The sequence below is a fragment of the Suncus etruscus genome, chromosome 9 (genome assembly GCF_024139225.1).
Source record: "Suncus etruscus isolate mSunEtr1 chromosome 9, mSunEtr1.pri.cur, whole genome shotgun sequence".
Classification (NCBI taxonomy): domain Eukaryota; kingdom Metazoa; phylum Chordata; class Mammalia; order Eulipotyphla; family Soricidae; genus Suncus; species Suncus etruscus.
In genome coordinates this window covers 82,960,687-82,980,227 of record NC_064856.1, presented here as the reverse complement: position 1 = coordinate 82,980,227, position 19,541 = coordinate 82,960,687, and the positions used below count along the sequence as shown (strand labels likewise).

The window sequence follows — 19,541 nt, the reverse complement described above, 5'->3', positions numbered from 1 at the left end:
CTAAGTTCTTTTGGCGGGGGGGGTCATACCCAGCAGCGCTCAGGGATTACTCCTGGCTCTATGCTCAGAAATCACCCCTGGCAGGCTCGGGAACCATATGGGATTCGAACCGCCTACCCTCTGCATGCAAGGCAAACACCTTACCTCCATGCTCTCTCTCCAGCCCCCAATTCTAAGTTCTTAATTCTAATTAGGGTATATTACTAATTTACACATGCACAAATTATTCATTGCAAATAGGGTTATGAAGGGCCAGAGTGATAGTACAGCAGGTAGGGCACTTGTTTTGCATATGGCAGACCTGGGTTCAATCCTCTGCATCCTATATGGTCCCCTGAGCACCATCAGGAATAATTCCTGAGCACAGAGCAAGGAATAGCCCCTGAACATTACTTGGTGTGGCCCTCAAGACAAAAACAAAACAAAACAAAGCAAAAACTAGGGTTATGAGGTGGGCTTTGTCTCTCTTTTTGATTTTTTGGGTTTTGCTTGGGGGGGCATACCTGGCAGTTCTCAGAGCTTACTTCAGGTTTTGTGCCAAGAGATCACTTCTAATGGGGCTCAAGGGACCATATATGGTGCTGGGGATCGAATCTGGGTTGACGGCAGCTTGCAAGGTAAGCACCCTATCTATTATACTTATCTCTCTAGCATGGTTTCTGTCTTTTTTTTTTTTTTTTTTTTGGTTTCTGGGCCACACCCGTTTATGCGCTCAGAAATCGCCTCTGGCTTGGGGGGACCATATGGGACGCTGGGGGATCTAACCGCGGTCCATCCTATGCTTGCAAGGCAGATACCTTGCCTCTAGCGCCACCTCGCCGGCCCCAGGTTTCTGTCTTTAAAGTTCTCAAAACTGGGCCAGAAAGATAGCACAGTGGTAGGGCATTTGCCTTGCAGACAGCCAATACAGGAGAGACAGTGGTTCAAATCCCGGCATCCCATCTGGTCCCCTGCTCCTGCCAGGAATGATTCTGAGTGCAGAGCCAGGAGTAACCCCTGAGCAGTGTAGGCTGTGACACCCCCCCCCAAAGTAAATAAAATAAAATTCTCAAAACTAACAATTTATAAAAGAGAACTTTAATTTGGTGAACAAGGTGGCTTCCCTTACCTTGTAAAAAAAAAAAAAAAAAAGCCCTGAGGTACAAGAGTTATGAAAAAATGGTTAGGTAGGGTGAAGGGACAGCCTAAAGGACAGGAGCACAAGCTCTGCATGCAGTAGAGTCCCCTAAACACTGCTGGGAATACCCCCAAGCACTGAACTTGGAGTAACCACTTGAGTGTGACCCCCCCACCAAAAAAAAAAAAGGTACGATTACATGCATCTTACCCTGCCATTTATTTTGGGGAGGGAGGTTGGCCAAACCCACACTACTCAAGAATGACCCCTGGCAGAGTTTAAGGACCATTTGTGGTGCCAGGGATGGAACCAGGGTTGTCCACATGCAAGTGGACAGTAACATTCTGTTATTGTTTTTTGCACATTGAGGGTCTGTTAGAGAAACTAAAAGAAATTGTATTAAATTAAACCTGATTTTTTTTCTTCCCTCCCCCTAAACCTGATTTTTTGGGTGGAAACATGAATATACCTAAACAAAATAAGAGAATAATTTAAAATGGTTATTCTGGAATATGAGAAGTATACAAAAAGTGGTACTTCTAGTCACACAAATAGACATTTATGGCAGTTAGATGGCAAATGTCACTCAATCGCTATTATAAAATAAGTGTAGTGAAGCCAGGGTAATGATAGGCAACTTATTACATGTGTGGAAATTGTTTATTCCTTTGTGTTTCTAACTAGGCTACAAGTTCCCTGAGGACAGAGGCCCTATAGCCTGATTCACTACATCCCTGAAACATTACATAACTCAATAAAAATATCGACTGATTTCATATAAAGACCACATAACTCAAAATCTAGCCAGGAACTTTAGAAATGCAAGAACTTAATACCCATCTTACTAAGAATGACTGGGATCATCTGCTAAGCTTACAAAGACCAGGTTTAGCCAAACAAAATGCTAAACCAGAATAGTAAATTGATGCTTTTCTTTGAATAAGGCATCTTTTACTTGCCAAGAAAGTTATTAAGGGGCCGGGTAGGTGGCGCTGGAGGTAAGGTGTCTGCCTTGCAAGCGCTAGCCAAGGAAGGACCTCGGTTCGATCCCCCGGCGTCCCATATGGTCCACCCAAGCCAGGGGCGATTTCTGAGCACATAGCCAGGAGTAACCCCTGAGCGTCAAACGGGTGTGGCCCAAAAACCAAAAAAAAAAAAGAAAAAAAAAAGAAAGTTATTAAATGTTAAGTAAAAGGGTTTTTGGAAGCAGAGAATTAGTGCTTAGAAAAAATTAGGGACTGGAGAGATAATACAGAGGTTAAGGTTTTTTTCTGGTTTTGATCTGGTTTGATCTGCGGGGAGTAATCCCTGAGCATAGGGCCAGGTGTAAAGCCTGAGCCCACTAGGTGTGGCCCCCAAACTCTAACTACATAAACAGCCTGAGTTATTGTCACTAATACTTATTCTAAGGAATTTTTAGTTAAACAAATACTTTAGGGGCCAGAGAGATAGCATAGAGGTAAGGCATTTGCCTTTCATGCAGAAGGATGGTGGTTCAAATCCCGGCATCCCATATGGTCTCCCGTGCCTGCCAGGAGCGATTTCTGAGCAAAGAGCCAGGAGTAACCCCTGAGCGCTGCAGGGTGTGACCCAAAAACAAAAACCAACCAAACAAAAAAGAATACTTTATACTGAGACTAGAACAATTGATCAGCAGGTAGAGTTGCACAAGGCCAACCCAGGAGACCCGGTAGTTTGATTCCCAGCATCCCATATGGTCTCCAGGGCCAGCCAGGGGCAATTTCTGAGCACATAGCCAGGAGTAACTCCTGAGCGCCATCCAATGTGACCCCAAAACCAAAAAGCAAAAAAGAAAAAAAAAAAAACCTTGAGTGTGGCACTAAAACAAAAACAAACAGATAAATATTGATTACTCGGGGCCAGAGAGATAGCGTGGAGGTAAGGTGTTTGCCTTTCATGCGGAAGGTCATTGGTTCGAATCCCGGTGTCCCATATGGTCCCCAAGCCTACCAGGAGCTATTTCTGAGCATGGAGCCAGGAGTAATCCCTGAGCACTGCCGGGTGTGACCCAAAAACGAAATACATATATTGATTACTCTACATTTTGGAGGTGGGGACCCACATCCAGTGGTAGTCTGGGCTTACTCCTGGCTCTACATTCAGGGATCACTCCTAATGGGCTTGGGAACTATGTGTAGTGCTGGGAATCAAACTTGGGTTGGTCATATGCAAAGCAAGAGCTCTATCCACTGTATTATTATTGTTCTGGACCTTGGAAAAAATTTTCTTTTTGTCTATTTCTGGGTCCTCTAAAACTTGATCTGAGGTAGAGGAATATATATTCGTGCCTTAGTGTCACTGGCTACGTATAATTGTAATTGATGTAAACTAGGTTTGACAGTAATTTGGGATCTATCAGACTAACAAGATGATAAAGGCAAAATCATCAAAAGACAAAAGATTTAAACTAAGATTATCCTTTATCAGCAACTGTAGGTGATAACAACAACTAAATTTTAGTGTGCTATCCACATTGTAGCAATCATAATCTAATGCAACAGATGACATATTGGAAACAATACTATTAACAAATTTACCGAGCATTTGTTATATGCCAAGCACTTCTAAATGTCTTACATAAATTTACTTAATCTCAACAACCACACTAAAAGATAAGTGTATTGCTATATTTAAAATAAGGAAACAGGGGGCTGGAGAGATAGCATGGAAATAAGTCATTTGCTTTGCATGCAGAAGAATGGTGGTTTGAATCCCAGCATCCCATATGGTCCCCTGAGCCTGCCAGGAGTGATTTCTGAGTGTAGAGCTAGGAGTAACCCCTGAGCGCTGTCGGGTGTGACCCCCCCAAAAAACAACCAAAATTTTTTAAAATAAAATAAAATGAGGAAACAGGGACTGGTGTGATAGGGCATTTGCCTTGCAATGGAGACAGCCTAGGACCTACCCAGGTTCGATCCCCAGCATCCCATATGGTCCCCTGAGCCCACCAGGAGTGATTCCTAAATCAAGAGCCAGAGTAATCTCTGTGTGCCACCAGATGTGACCCAGAAAAAAAACAAAAAGAAAAAAAAAAGAAAGAAATAAACAGGGCTGAAGAGATAAAACAGTGGTTAAGGCACTTTTCTTGCCCAATCAAAAGCCCTGACAGAAATAGGCCCTTCAGCTGGTAGCACCACCAGGTATCATTCAGATCACAGAGCCAAGAATAGGTCCTAAGCACTGCCAGATTTGATTCCCAGAACACAACAAAACAAAATAAAGCAATACAAATGAGGAAACAGGGGCAACAGCATAGGAAGTAGAACATGTGCTTTGCATGTGGCTGACCTGGATGATTCTTGGCATTCTATGTGGTCTTGAGTACCACCTGAGTGCAGAGCCAGGCATAAACCCTTAAGCATTGCAGGACGAGGTTAAAAAAACAGAAGGAAAGCAAAGAAAGGGAAAGGAAAGGGAATGGGAAGGGAAGGGGAAGGGAAGGGGAAGGGAGGGGAGGGGAGGGAAAAGGGGGAAGAGGGAGGGAGGAAGGCAAAGAAAGGAGGAAGAAAGAAAGGAGGGAGGGAAAGAAGGAAGAAAGGAAGGAGAGAGAGGGAGGAAGGGAAGAAGGGAGGGAGGAAGTAAGGGAAGAAGGGAGAGAAGAAGGGAGGAAGAGGAAGGGAGGGAAGAAGGGAAGAAGAGGGAGGGAGGGAAGAAGGGTAGGAGGGAGGAAGAAAAAGAAAGACGGGAGGAAGAAAGGAAGGAGGAAGGGAAAGAAGAAAGGAAAAGCAGAAGGAAGGTAGGAAGGAGAGAGGGAGGGAGAGAGGGAGGAAGGGAAGAAGGGAGGGAGGGAGGAAGTAAGGGAGGGAGAGAGGGAAGTAGGAGGGAGGAAGGAAAAAAGGGAGGAAGAAAGGAAAGAGGGAGGAGGGAAAGAAGGAAGGGAAAGAAAGAAGGAAGGAAGGAAGGAAGGAAGGAAGGAAGGAAGGAAGGAAGGAAGGAAGGAAGGAAGGAAGGAAGGAAGGAAGGAAGAGAGAGGGAGGGAGGGAGGAAGGAAGGAAGGAAGGAAGGAAGGAAGGAAGGAAGGAAGGAAGGAAGGAAGGAAGGAAGGAGGGAAGGAAGGAAGGAAGGAAGGAAGGGAAACAGAATCTTTTTATTTATTAATATTGGAGACAGGGCTAACATATGCATGAAAGTCTACCCACATTTCCTTAAACATAATGTGACCTAATTGTGTACATACCAAAATCTATACAGATAATAAACTCAGAAATAAAATAAGACCCACTGATGTCTACTGTAAGAATACAGTGTTGATTAATAAATTACCTGGGAAGGGCTTTGATCATTTTAGTAGGATCACATCTCAACCCCAAAATTGTTTGTACTTCTTCCAAATATAAAGAATTACCGATCAGCTACACTTTGAAGAGATAACATCAACCCTGACATTCTTAGACTGTGACTCTCCCACTTATAACTTACATTTTTGGATTCACTTCAAAAAAGCTTAAGTCTTCTTAATAAAAGACATGATTCGGGACAACTGCTGGGAAGACGTACAGAAATCACCACCCTTTCATCTAGGCCTGCTCCCTGCCAGAGATCTGAAATGAGTTCATAACATACTCCATCACATAGAATCCCCTTAACCTCGTGGGAACTGGGCCCCCAGGCGTGAAGTTAGGGTGTGGCAAACTCACATTCACACTCAGCCCCCCTTTTTTTAACCTGCACAAGCACAGTCCTGGCTGGAACCTGCATCAGATTTTTCAAACACTCTTAATTAAGGCTGCAATTTGCACTCCACCCTGGAATTTCTCAGACTTGAACTGTTACTGAGGCTAGAGGAAAACAGGAAAATTCCCAACATTATTTTAAAATTTTAATTTTTCATGCAACCAAGAAGCATAAATGACCAGAGTGCCAGCTGAGAAATTACTGTTAATCTTGTTTGTTTGTTTGTTTTGGGCCACACCCGGTGACGCTCAGGGGTTACTCCTGGCTATGCACTCAGAAATCGCTCCTGGCTTGGGGGACCATATGGGTCGACAGGGAATCAAACCGCGTCTGTCCTAGGCTAGCACAGGCAAGGCAGACGCCTTATCGCTCCACGACACCGCTCCGGCCCCAATTATTGTTATTCTTAACTGCTAATTAACGGTGATGTTATATTACTTACTACAACCTAGTTCCAGGAAGCCTGTAGCAGGAAGTCTATGAAAAATTTCATCAAAAAACAACGATTTGGGCCCGGAGAGATAGCACAGCGGCGTTTGCCTTGCAAGCAGCCAATCCAGGACCTAAGGTGGTTGGTTTGAGTCCCAGTGTCCCATATGGTCCCCCATGCTTGCCAGGAGCTATTTCTGAGCAGACAGCCAGGAGTAACCCCTGAGCACTGTCGGGTGTGGCCCAAAAACAAAAACAAAAACAAAAAAATAAAATAAAATAAAATAAAAAACAATGATTTGCAGGGGCCAGAGTGACAGTACAGTGGATGGGCACTTTCCTTGAACACGGCTTATCCTGGTTTGTTCCCCAACACCCTATAGGGTACCCCCAAGCTGAGCCAGAAATGTTCTTTAAGTGCAGAGCCTTGACCAATGCCAGGTATGGCCTACAAAATAAAATAAAATACTTAAAAAAAAAAAAAAGTGAGGGGCCGGAGAGATAGCATGGAGGTAAGGCGTTTGCCTTTCATACAGTAGGTCATCAATTCGAATCCCAGTGTCCCATATGGTCCCCCGTGCCTGCCAGGAGCAATTTCTGAGCACAGAGCCAGGAGTATCCCGAGCACTGCCGGGTGTGACCCAAAAACCACACCCAAAAAAAAAAAAAAAAAAAGAAAAGAATTGCTTCTACCCAAAGTCAGTTTTGCTTACAATGAGGTCTTTGCACTCTTTGGGTGTTGGGTGAGCCTGAATTTTTGGTTTTCTGTAAAGCTTCATCAGAACCTCCCACTGCATCTTCAAGGCCTGTCTCAGAATCCTCTGATCTTGATGGTCCTGCTTCCTTTAAACTGGACTTGTCAAGGTTTTCAGACATTCTCAGTTGAGTTTATTCACCTTCCTAGGAAAGAAAAATAAATAAATAAATAAACCAAAAATGTACCAGCTCCATCACTAAACTAGCAACATAATTCTTGGCTTATCATTTTGAGCTCCTGTTTTCTTATCTATAAAATAAATGAACTTGTTATGATGTTATCAAGCTGTAATATTCTACTTCAACAACTGAACAGATACTTGGAAAATGATACTTGTAATTTGCCAAATTTCCGGATTTGTACCTCAAATAGAGTTTGAATACTCTTGTCCCACTCTTGAAGTTTCATAGCTTAAGAACACACACCCGGGGCCGGAGAGATAGCATGGAGGGTAAGGCGTTTGCCTTTCATGCAGAAGGTCATCGGTTCGAATCCCGGCGTCCCATATGGTCCCCCGAGCCTGCCAGGAGCGATTTCTGAGCATGAAGCCAGGAGTAACCCCTGGGCGCTGCCGGGTGTGACCAAAAAAAAAAAAAAAAAAAGAACACACACCCATTGGGCTGGAGAGCTAGTATAGCAGAAAGAGTGCTTACCAGCACCTCATATGGTCCCTTGAGCAGAGTGACCTCTGCACATCTTAATCTGCCAAGATTAAGTCCTAAATTCAGCCAGGTGTGGCCCCAAAACCAAGGGGTGAGGGGAAAGAACCATAAACTGTTAGCTGATAACACACTTTAAACTGTCTACTTTTATTTAACCCTTTTGTTAGGGGAGGATGCTGGGGATCTAACCCAGGGCCTCACACATTCAAGTTATGTATACTAAGCCTCATTCCCTGACCCCCATTCAATAATTTCTTTCTTTTTTGGGGGGAGGCTTTTGGGCCACACCTGGCAATGCTCAAGGGGTGTTACTCCTTGCTCTGCACTCAGAAATCACTCCTGGCAGACTCAGGGGACCTTATGGGATGCTAGAAATCAAACCCGGGTCCTTCTAGGGTCAGCCATGTGCAAGGCAAATGCCCTACTGCTGTGCTATCGCTCTGATTCCCCAATTCAATTCTTAAATTCCTTATTTTTATTCCTGAGATTTTTAGAAAATAATGTTTTAAATAAGGCTTCCAGGAAAACAAATCGTATTTTTATACCATAAGACACACACACACACCCCAAAGATGGGGGAAAATATGTGTTTTATGGAGCAAATGTCACCTGGAGCTAAAGCCTGAGTGCAGGGGACTTTTTTTTTAATATTAACAAAAATGTATTAAAAATGTTTTTTTATTTTCTGATGTAAAAAAAAAGTTAGGTAAAATGTGTTTAACCAGCTGTGGACCTGCGTATTGTAAATATACTTTGGCCTTGCAGGCTGTTTGTTTCCAGCCACTGTATACTGACTTCTCTTGTTTTCCTTGTCTAAAAACTGTGTGCGTCTTATGGCCAGGTGCATCTTGCAGTGATCCTCAAACTATGGCCCTCGGGTCACATATTATATTTGTATCTGTTTTGTTTCTTCATTGCAAAATAAGATATATGCAGTGTGCATAAGAATTCGTTTATAAGTTTTGTTTTTACTATAGTCAGACTCTCCAATGGTCTGAGGGACAGTGAACTGGCCCCCTGTTTAAAAAGTTTGAGAACCCAGTGAAAAATACGGTAGATGGTGAGTAAAGTAAGAAGTTGGAACCGGGCCCGGAGAGATAGCACAGCGGCGTTTGCCTTGCAAGCAGCCGATCCAGGACCAAAGGTGGTTGGTTCGAATCCCAGTGTCCCATATGGTCCCCCGTGCCTGCCAGGAGCTATTTCTGAGCAGACAGCCAGGAGTAACCTCTGAGCACCGCCGGGTGTGGCCCAAAAAACCAAAAAAAAAAAAAAAAAAAAAAAAAAGAAGTTGGAACCAATCATAATATATATAGTCAGATAGGGTTTTAATATTTGCTTTTTGGGTTTTGGGGCCGTATGAAGCAATGTTCCGGGGTTACTCCTGGCTCTGCATTAAAAAATCAGTCCTGACAGAGTTCCAGGATCATATGGAATGCAGAGGATCAAACTTTGAGTTGGCAGGCCAGAGCGTAGCACAGCAGGTAGCACAGCCACCCTGCACGCAGCTGACCAGGGTTCGATCCCCAATATCCCATATGATTTCCAGAGCCTTATATGAATAATTTCTGGGGATATTTTCGGGGGTTGGAGGTCATACTGGCGGCGCTCAGGGCTTACTCCTGGCTCTGCGCTCAGAATTCACTCCTGGCAGGCATAGGGGACCATATGGGATGCCGGAATTCAAACCACCATCATCCTGGATCGACTGAGTGCAGGCAAACGTCCTACTGCTGTGCTATCTCTTTGGCCCGCCAAGGAGTAATTCTGAGCACAGAGCCAGGAGTAAAGCCATGAGCACCGCCAGATGTGACCCAAAAACCAATATCCAAAAAATCTTGGAGTGATGGAGATGTGAGTAAACTGTGAGACTTGCACATGTTTTGCATATTTTGGGCCCTGAATACAATCTTCAGCACCCAAAAAATTCCCTGAGCACCATGAATATGAGCCTGGTAGCCGGCGCCAGTAACCCTCTCCACCCATAAGAGACCAGATAAAAACCCAGAATAGTCGCCACTTTTTCATTGCAAAATTGTTTGACAATTCCACCCGCAGGCAGTTGGTGGGATTTAGTGTGTGTGTATATGTGGTGCCAGGAATTGGACCCAAACGTCACATATGAAGGTAGGAGTTCTATTACTGAACCACGTCCCCAAGCCTGTTTTTGTTTTTTGGGGTTTTTTTTTCCTGTTTGTTTATTTTTTTCTATTCTAAGCCAGTCAAATTGAGCAGTGGGGGTCCTGTTTGTTTATTAAAAGTTCTCAGTTCCGGGCCCGGAGAGATAGCACAGCGGCATTTGCCTTGCAAGCAGCCGATCCAGGACCTAAGGTAGTTGGTTCGAGTCCCGGTGTCCCATATGGTCCCCCGTGCCTGCCAGGAGCTATTTCTGAGCAGACAGCCAGGAGTAACCCCTGAGCACCGCTGGGTGTCGCCCAAAAACAAAACAAAAAAAATGTTCTCAGTTTCTAAAATGCTTCTTTTTTTTTTTTCTTTTCTTTTTTTTTTTTTTTTTTTTTTTTTTTTTTTTGTTGGTGAGGGGGGTTCGCACTCGGCAGCACAGAGGAGTTACTCCTGGCTCTAAACTCAGAAATCGCTCCTGGCAGGCTTGGGGGACCATATGGGATGCCGGGATTTAAACCAATGACCTTCTGCATGAAAGGCAAACGCCCTACCTCCATGCTATTTCTCCGGCCTTTAAAATGCTTCTAATTCAGAAACATGATACAAAGTTTCTGCATAAACAACTTAGGAAGTAATTAGCATGTACACTTTTAGCACCTGAAGATCACAAAACATTTTCATAAACACTAATTAGACTTTATTACACACCTGGAAGGTAATCAAGGGATCAAAAAAAAAATATCTCCTTTCAAAAAGTTTGGCAACTGCTCCTGCACATGCGAGCAGATGCTGGGGATCAAACTGCTTGATATAATTATCGGATATTTCAGAAACTTCCATGAAGTACAATGAAGTTACTGGAATTGGTATTTTCAGGCCTGTGTTATTCTTATGGGGGTTGCTTTAATGTACTTTCCCTTACCATTTTATGTCCTTTTTTTTTTTTTTTTTTTTTGGAAACCTCCCAGTGGTCCTCAGGGGCTTAACCTGATTTGGTGCGTAGGTAACTGAACAATCAATGCCAGGGGTCAAACCCGGGCCTTCTGCATGCACTCCAGCCCACTGAGACATTGTGGCTCCACTTTACCTTCTAACATCCCACTCCAGACACTCCTCTCCTCTTTCCTTAGTTCTATTATGCTCTGGAAATGGTTCAAGATTTAAGAGATAACACTGCCAACATACTCTCTGATAAAGGACAAAAAACACTTCTAATTTTATCCTCCTCACAGGCTGAGAATGAGCTCAGAAAGGATGAAGTAATTCATCCTGTCCACCAAGAAGAAAGTGGCAGCATTTTCAGGTCAGAGCTTAATACACGTAACCCCATCCTTGGAAAATAAAACAGGCTCAAGTCCTTCCTCTTCCCCAAGACATTTTCCCCAATCTCCTGAGTGTTTGCACCTCTTCTGTACTCCTGTGTGGCCTGGCTTCAAGACATCTGGCATTTATCACTGCCTTAATGTAATTCAAAATATGCTTATTTAAAGAGGAATCAAATGATAGAAGACATACAAAGATGTTCTGGAGGAGGCAGATATGATTACAAGATCCATACTGAAATTTAAGCTTAAATGGCATTATGAAATCACTAAAGAAATATGGCAGAGGGAGAAACTAATTTTGCCTGGAAAAATTTTTTTTTGCCTGGAAACAGATTTGGGTATTTTTCCTCAAAAGGATGACATTTGAGCTGATCTTTGAGGGGGGGAAAGTGGAGTAGGAAGGAAGAAAAAGAAGAGAAGGAGGAAGAAGAAGAGGAGGAGGAAGAAGAGGAGGAGGAGGATGAACAAAGAAGAGAAAGAGAAAAAGGAGGAAGAGGATGAAGGAAAAGGAGGAGGAAGAAGTGGAAGAGGAGGAGGAGAAAAAGGAAGAAGAGGAAGAGGAGGAAAAAAGAGGAGAAAGAAGAGGAAATGGAAGAAGGAGGAGGAGGAGGGAGAGGAGGAGGTTTACCAAAAAATGGGGGTTGGAGTGATAGTACAGAAGGTAGAAATTTGCCTTGAACACAGTGGACAGGAGTTCGAACCCAAGCATCCCTAATAGTCCCCTAAGTAATACCAGTAGTAATTCGTGAATTAGTAGATACCCCTAGTCCCAAACCAAAAACTAGATAAATAAAATAATTGATTTTTTTTTGTTTTGTTTTTTCGGGTCACACCCATTTGATGCTCAGGGGTTACTACTCCTGGCTAAGCGCTCAGGAATTGCTCCTGGCTTGGGGGGACCATATGGGACGCCGGGGGGATCGAACCATGGTCCTTCCTTGGCTAGCGCTTGCAAGGCAGACACCTTACCTCTAGCGCCACCTCGCTGGCCCCTAAAATAATTGTTTAATTAAAAAATATCTGGAGAAGAGGAGGTGAAAATGGGGCATTTCACTAAGGACATAAGTGAGTGCTGGCAAGTATATAGAAATAAAGAACAAGTGACAAGTGATGCAGTCTGAAAGCAGGGTCAGAAGACAGTTGCTGAGTCTTTATTATGTAGAATTTGCACCTAGATTTTAACTGTGGGGGGTATGGGGGGGTACAACTTCCAGTCCTAGATGATAACTTCCTTTGTGGGTGGGTGGTAGTGGGTTGGTTACACCTATCAGAGCAAGAGACTACTCCAGGCTTGGTACTTGGAGGGTGCGGGACAGAGGGTTATGCAGAGCTAGGACTGTACCCAGGATTTCTGCATGCCACTCCAGTCCTTGAGAATCATCTACCCTACCCCTTGACTTGAACTTGTTGGGAGGAAGGTGGAGGATTGGCCCACACCTACACCCAGCAGTGCTCACGGTGTACTCCTAGCTCTGTGCTCAAGAATCATACCTAGAGTGGGTGGGATCGAATTCAGGTCGGACAAATGCCAGGCACAGCAATAACACCCCTGGATCTTGAGCCCCTAGACTTGAACTTCAGGACGCCACAACCGCTGGGAAAATGTGCACACCATCCCACCACCGGGCACGTGGACAGCTGTGTTACATCTGGGATGCCCGGATCCGTGGGCATTGCTCGCAGACACCCCGAGGAGGTGAGTCTGCCTCTTTTCCAAACCCAATGTGGAAGGAACTTGGGTTTCCTCGCGGCCCAGCGCGGCCGCCCACCTCTTCCTCTCGGGAGATGAGCCCAGAGAGCGCACCTGGCAGCTGCCACTCCCACAAGACTCGCCAACAACTCGACTCGACTCACCAACCCGGCCACGGCTCCCCGAGCGCCCATGCATTCATTCATTCTTCATGCATGCATGCATGCATTCATTCATTCCACCCCACAGAAAAGCAGAGTCTCCAGAGAAGGAAGCGCGTCCGTCGCTCGTGGCCATCAGACTCCCCAGGGTCTTGCAGAGAAAGAGGCTCTGTCCTCGAGCAACGGGGGGCACTCGATGCCACCCGGTGCCAAGCGCTGCCAGCGTCCAGATCCCGCAGTAAACAAGTGCCCGGAGGACCAGGGAGTGGCCCAGCCTGGAGCCAGCCAGGAAGGACAGCCGAGGGGGGTGAGACCGAGGCCCCCGTCCCTACCTTTTCCTCGCTCCCACCCGGCTAGCCCCGAAGGGAAAAGGCCAAGCCAAACATCTGGGTTCGATTTCGCACCTGCCGGGCCGGCCCCACCGTCTCTCACCTGCCGTGCACTCGGCGGCTTTCCCTCTGCTCGCTCCAGCCCGGGCAGGGCCGGCGCTGCGATGGTGTCGGGGAGCGATCTGCGATCTGGACGAGTGTCTGAGCCTCAGCCCCTCGAAAGCAGCATCCCTCGCCTTGATGCTCCGGTGGAAAGCGGCCGGCGACACCGCACCCCGGTGTCGGGAAAGGGGTGTCAACTCTTCGCGGGATGTGTCCGCCCCGCATAGGGCGGCGCCATGTTGTTGTACGGAAAGGCGGCCAAAGGAAGGAAGCCAAAGGAAGGAGGAAGCTGGATCACCGGCTAGGATCGGGGGATGCCACGTTTCTAAACTTGTTGGTGAGGAGGTTGCACTCGAATTGGCTGGTTTCTAGGGTCTATTCAAAGAGCTGAAGCTCGAGACTCGCAAGTAAGTCCAGCACTCTGGGGGACGCCATGTTTCTGTACGGAAAAGCCGCTGTTGGTGGGGCGGGCCCGGAGCGCTCAAGGGGTGAAAGACCGGGTTAAGAACCGGTGTCTGTTCTGTGTGGTGCGTGCAAAGGACATTAAATCGCCATCTGGTTTAGAACCGTCCTCCCGCCGCGGTTTCAGATTTTAAAACTACCTCGTCTTCTAGCTGCATAACTTGCCCGTCCCATGTGTCATTTTTTGGTTTGGGTTTGGTTTGGGGGCCACACTGGACAGTGCTTAGGGATTTGCTACTGGCTCTGCACTCAGGAATTAACTCCCGATGATGCTCGGACCATGTGGGATGCCAACGATCTAACCAGGATCGGAAGTGTGTAAGGCAAAATACCCTACCCTCTATACTATCGTTCCAGCCCTTCACCCGTCATTTTTGCTATTTTTGTTTGTTTGTTTGTTTGGTTCGTTGGTTTTTGGTGGTGCTCAGGGGTTACTCCTGGCTGTCTGCTCAGAAATAGCTCCTGGCAGGCACGGGGGACCATATGGGACACCGGGATTCGAACCAACCACCTTTGGTCCTGGATCAGCTGCTTGCAAGGTAAACGCCGCTGTGCTATCTCTCCGGGCCCCATTTTTGCTATTTAAATAATAGTCACGATGGGGGACCCCGGAGCGATAGCATAGTGGGGAGGGTGTTGTCTTGCATGATGTTGACCTGGCTTTGATGCCCGGCTTCCCATAGGTCATCCAAGCACCCCAAGATATGAACCCTGAGCGCAGAGCTGGGAATAAGCTCTGAGCACCGCCAGGTGTGGCCCCCAAACAAAAACAAAAACAAAAGTCACGCTTAGGTGCTGGAGCCATGGTACACGGACAGGGCGCTTGCCTTGCTACCAATCCTTGATCAATACCCCCACACCCTATATGAACCCCCGAAACCCGCCAGAAGTGATCCCTGAGTGCAGAGCCAGAAGCCCTGAATACCAGCTGGTATGGCCCCCAAACAACAACAATCACTCATGGGACTGGATAATGGGTAAGGTACTTACCATTCATCACTGCCAGAAGTCCCCTCCTCACACCTACAAACCTCATGCATAAAAACAGTAGTGACTGGATTTGGGCACTTAAGGGGGTGGGGGCGCAGTTAGTTTGTATGCCAGAAGCATAAACAGCAACATAAAATTTGTTTCTTCCACAATAATAAAAAATAATTATGCCAGGGGCCAGAGTGGTGGCGCAAGTGGTAGGGCGTCTGCCATGCACGCGCTAGCCTAGGACAGACTGCAATTCGATCCCCCGGTGTCCTATATGATCCCCCACGCGAGGAACGATTTTTGAGAGCATAGCCAGGAGTAACACCTGAGCATCACTAGGTGTGCCCCCCCCCAAAAAAAATAATTATGCCAGGCCAGAAATGTAGCTTGCTGATTTAAAGTATACTTCCTTTGCTTGAGGCCTATTGCATGAGTTCCACTGAAAGTTGCTCGTGCTCCAGAAACATCGCCAGACCCATCTTATAGTCCTCAGGATTACTCCTGACTCTGTTCAGTAATAAATTACTCCTAGCAGGCTCAGGGAACCTGAGGTGCAGGGAATCGAACTAGGGCAGGCTGCATGAAGGGCAAATGCCATCCCTAATGTGCTATAGCTCCAGTCCCAAGTTTTCCAGTTTTAAAGCATGGGAACGTTACATATAGAAACACAGCAATTGCACTTAATATTGTCATGCACATCTGAAAGTTGATTAACAGCAAATCTTTTTTTCTTTTTTTTTTGTTTTTGGGCCATATTCAGGAATTAAACCTGGGTCCGTCCTGTGTCAGCCACATGCAGGGCAAACACCCTACCGCTGAGCTATCTCTCTGGTCCCAATTAATAGCAAATCTTAAATCCTAACTACAAGAAAAAAATTCTAGATGGAGGCCAGAGATAGTACAGGAGTTAAAGTATTTGTCTTTTATGCTGCTGAGGGTTTGATCCTCAGCACCGGATATGGTCAACAGAGAATTATGATTTGTTTTTTTTTCATTTTTTGGTTTTTGGACCACACCCAGCAGTGCTCAGGGGTTACTCCTTGCTCTTCACTCAGAAGCCACTTCTAGCAGGGTTGGGGGACCATATGGGATGCCAGAAATCAAACCCAAATCTTTCCTGTGTTGGCCACATGCAAGCATACGCCCTACCACTGTGCTATCACTCTGGCCCCATGAATGATTATTTCTGCACAGCTAAGTATGGCATACACAACTTTTGTTTTTGGGCCACACCTGGAGGCGTTCAGGGTTACTCCTGGCTCTGCACTAGGAAATCATTCCTGGCAGGCTTGGGGGACCATATGGGATGCCCAAGATTGAACCAGGGTTGGCTGCATGCAAGGCAAAGGACCTACTCGCTATGCTACCGCTCTACCCCCCAACAATATTTTTTCTAATTTAACTTACTGCATGCTTTTTGCAATAAATGACACCTAATTATTCTCATGCATAAAACATATACCAAGTGGGTCAGAGAGATAGCATGGAGTGGTGGGACATTTGCTTTGCATGCAGAAGGACAGAGGTTCGAACCTTGGCATCCTATATGATCCCCCAAGCCTGCCAGGAGCGATTTCTGAGCATAGAGCCAGGAGTAACCCCTGAGCACCGCTGGGTGTGGCCCAAAAAACAAAACAAACAACAAGAAAAATCCATACACCAAGTAATATCCCAATTAAATATATACAATATACAAAATATCCTTACATTTTTTGGGGGCGACACCTGATGATGCTCAGGCGTTACTCCTCACTATGCACTCAGAAGTCGTTTCTGGCTTGGGGGACCATATGGGGCACCAGGGGATTGAACCGCGGTCCATCTTGGGTCAGTCATGTGCAATGTAAATGCCCTACCACTGCGCCACTGCTCCAACCACAAAATATCCTTATATTGTGGGGATTTTTGGTTGTTTTGGTTTTTGAGCCGTACCTGACAACTCTCAGGTGTCAGTCCTGGCAGACTGGGAAGATCATGTGGGATGCCAGAAATTGAATCCAGGTCATCTGCTTGCCTTGCATGCAGTTGTGCTATGGCTGACACACACCCCAATTTTTTTTGTTTTTGGGTCACACCTGGCAGCGCTCAGGGGTTACTCCTGGCAGGTTTGGGGGACCTTATGGGATGCCGGGATTCGAACCTGTCCTGCATGCAAGGCAAATGCCCTACCTCCATGCTCTCTCTCCAGCTCTCCCAATTTTTTAAGGGGACCATACGGTCCCCTTAAAAAGCAGTGATTATGGTCATGAATAAAGTTGCTTTTGAAAATAAAAATTGAGGGCCCGGAGAGATAGCACAGCGGCACTTGCCTTGCAAGCAACCGATCCAGGACCAAAGATGGTTGGTTCGAATCCCGGTGTCCCATATGGTCCCCCGTGCCTGCCAGGAGCTATTTTTGAGCAAACAGCCAGGAGTGACCCCCTGAGCACTGCTGGGTGTAGCTCAAAAACAAACAAAAATAATTTGAAAAAAAGAAAAGGGGGGCCCGGAGAGATAGCACAGCGGTGTTTGCCTTGCAAGCAGCCGATCCAAGACCAAAGATGGTTGGTTTGAATCCCAGTGTCCCATATGGTCCCCCGTGCCTGCCAGGAGCTATTTCTGAGCAAACAGCCAGGAGTGACCCCTGAGCACTGCTGGGTGTAGCCCAAAAACAAACAAACAAAAATAATTTGAAAAAAAGAAAAGGGGGGCCCGGAGAGATAGCACAGCGGTGTTTGCCTTGCAAGCAGCCGATCCAAGACCAAAGGTGGTTGGTTCGAATCCCGGTGTCCCATATGGTCCCCCGTGCCTGCCAGGAGCTATTTTTGAGCAGACAGCCAGGAGTAACCCTTGAGTACCACCGGGTGTGTCCCCCCCCCAAAAAAAAAGAAAAAAGAAAAAGAAAAAGAAAAGAAAAAAAGAAAAGGGGGGCCGGGAAGGTGGCGCTAGAGGTAAGGTGTCTGCCTTGCAAGCGCTAGCGTAGGACGGACCGTGGTTCAATCCCCCGGCGTCCCATATGGGCCCCCAAGCCAGGAGCGATTTCTGAGCTCATAGCCAGGAGTAACCCCTGAGCATCAAACGGGTATGGCCCAAAAACAAACAAAAAAAAAAACTCTTTGGGTCCAGAGAGATAGCACAGCGGCGTTTGCCTTGCAAGCAGCCAATCTAGGACCAAAAATCCAAAAAACAAAACAAAACAAAAAAAAGCAGTGATCAGGGCTAACTGCTGGCTATGCTCTTAGGAAACATTCCTGGCAGTGCTCAGAGAATCATATGGATGTCAAGTATCAAATTCAAGTTTGCTGCATGCAATGCAAGTGCCCTACCAATCTATACTATTGCTCCAGCCTTCTAGCATGTGTTCTATTTTCAACATCTTGTCATTAGAAATGCTTCTTGTTATGCTGGCAGGTCCTGGAAACCTGTCTTGCTTACCACATAAAATATTTATGTACTATTTCATCAAGTAGTTCAGCATATTCTATCTCTCTAGTATGAAGGACCACCCCTTGGAAGAGTTTTTTTGTTGCTATTTTTATTTTTTGGTTTTTGGATCACACCCAGCAGTGCTCAGGGGTTACTCCTGGCTTTATGTCAGAAATCGCTCCTGGCAGGCACAGGGGACCATATGGGATGCCGGGATTCGAACCACCTTTGATCCTGGATCTGCTTGCAAGGCAAAAACCCTACTGCTGTACTATCTCTCTAGCCCTGAAGAGGTTTTTGTTTGTTTTTTTGTTTTTGGGTCACACCTGGCGGTGCTCAGTGGTTACTCCTGGCTGTCTGCTCAGAAATAGCTCCTGGCAGGCCCGGGGGACCATATGGGACACTGGGATTCGAACCAACCACCTTTGGTCCTGGATCAGCTGCTTGCAAGGCAAACGCCGCTGTGCTATCTCTCCGGGACCTGAAGAGGTATTTTTAAGATAATTAACTAACATTTTCTTATAATATAGAGAAAGCTAAATTCTTTAGCTTTCACCACCAATTCATAAGACAGAAAAACAGCATATTTGATAGTAAGAACGTTTGTACCTGTTATTTAAAAAATATAAACTTATATATGCTGAAATTTTGTAGTTGAAGGAGTAAAATGTCTGAAATATGTTGAAGTGAGAGGAAGGAATGAATGGGATGTATGGATAAAACAAGGTTAGGTACAAGTTGACAACTGCTGAAACTGTCTGAGTTCATAGGTGTAATTCTATCCTCCAACTGGCTTTTGGTTTTTTTTTTTTGTTTGTTTTTTTTGTTTTTTGTTTTTTTTTTTTTTGGTTTTTGGGCCACACCCGTTTGACGCTCAGGGGTTACTCCTGGCTATGTGCTCAGAAATCGCCCCTGGCTTGGGGGGACCATATGGGACGCCGGGGGATCGAACCGTGGTCCTTCCTTGGCTAGCGCTTGCAAGGCAGACACCTTACCTCCAGCGCCACCTACCCGGCCCCTGGCTTTTGGTTTTTTAGACCACTCCCAGAGGTGCTGATGGGGCTACTCCTTATGATTAGGGGACTATGTGGTGCAGAAGACTATGTGTAGGCCTCCTCCATGTAAAATCTGTGTTCAGGAGCTGTAGAGTACAGCAGGTAAGGTGCTTGCTTTGCATGCAATCAAACTGGGTTGATTCTCAGCATCCTGTGTGTTCCCCTGAACACAGCAGAGTGAGGCCCAAAAGCCAAAATTTTTCGTCAGTCTTTTGGACTATCTTTTGGACTATTTCTCTAGCCCTCTATCCTC

General features: G+C 46.0%; 1 protein-coding gene across 1 annotated transcript in view; it reads right to left on the bottom strand.

Annotated features, from left to right (window-relative positions):
- The window catches only part of TCP11L1 (t-complex 11 like 1), a 49,466-nt gene extending 35,940 nt beyond the window's left edge, over positions 1 to 13,526 (bottom strand). The window contains 2 exon segments of the mRNA XM_049780087.1: positions 6,955 to 7,141; positions 13,390 to 13,526. Coding sequence (XP_049636044.1) covers positions 6,955 to 7,117 — 163 coding nt within the window. The 5' untranslated portion in view covers positions 7,118 to 7,141; positions 13,390 to 13,526.
- Between the last annotated feature and the right edge of the window lie 6,015 nt (positions 13,527 to 19,541).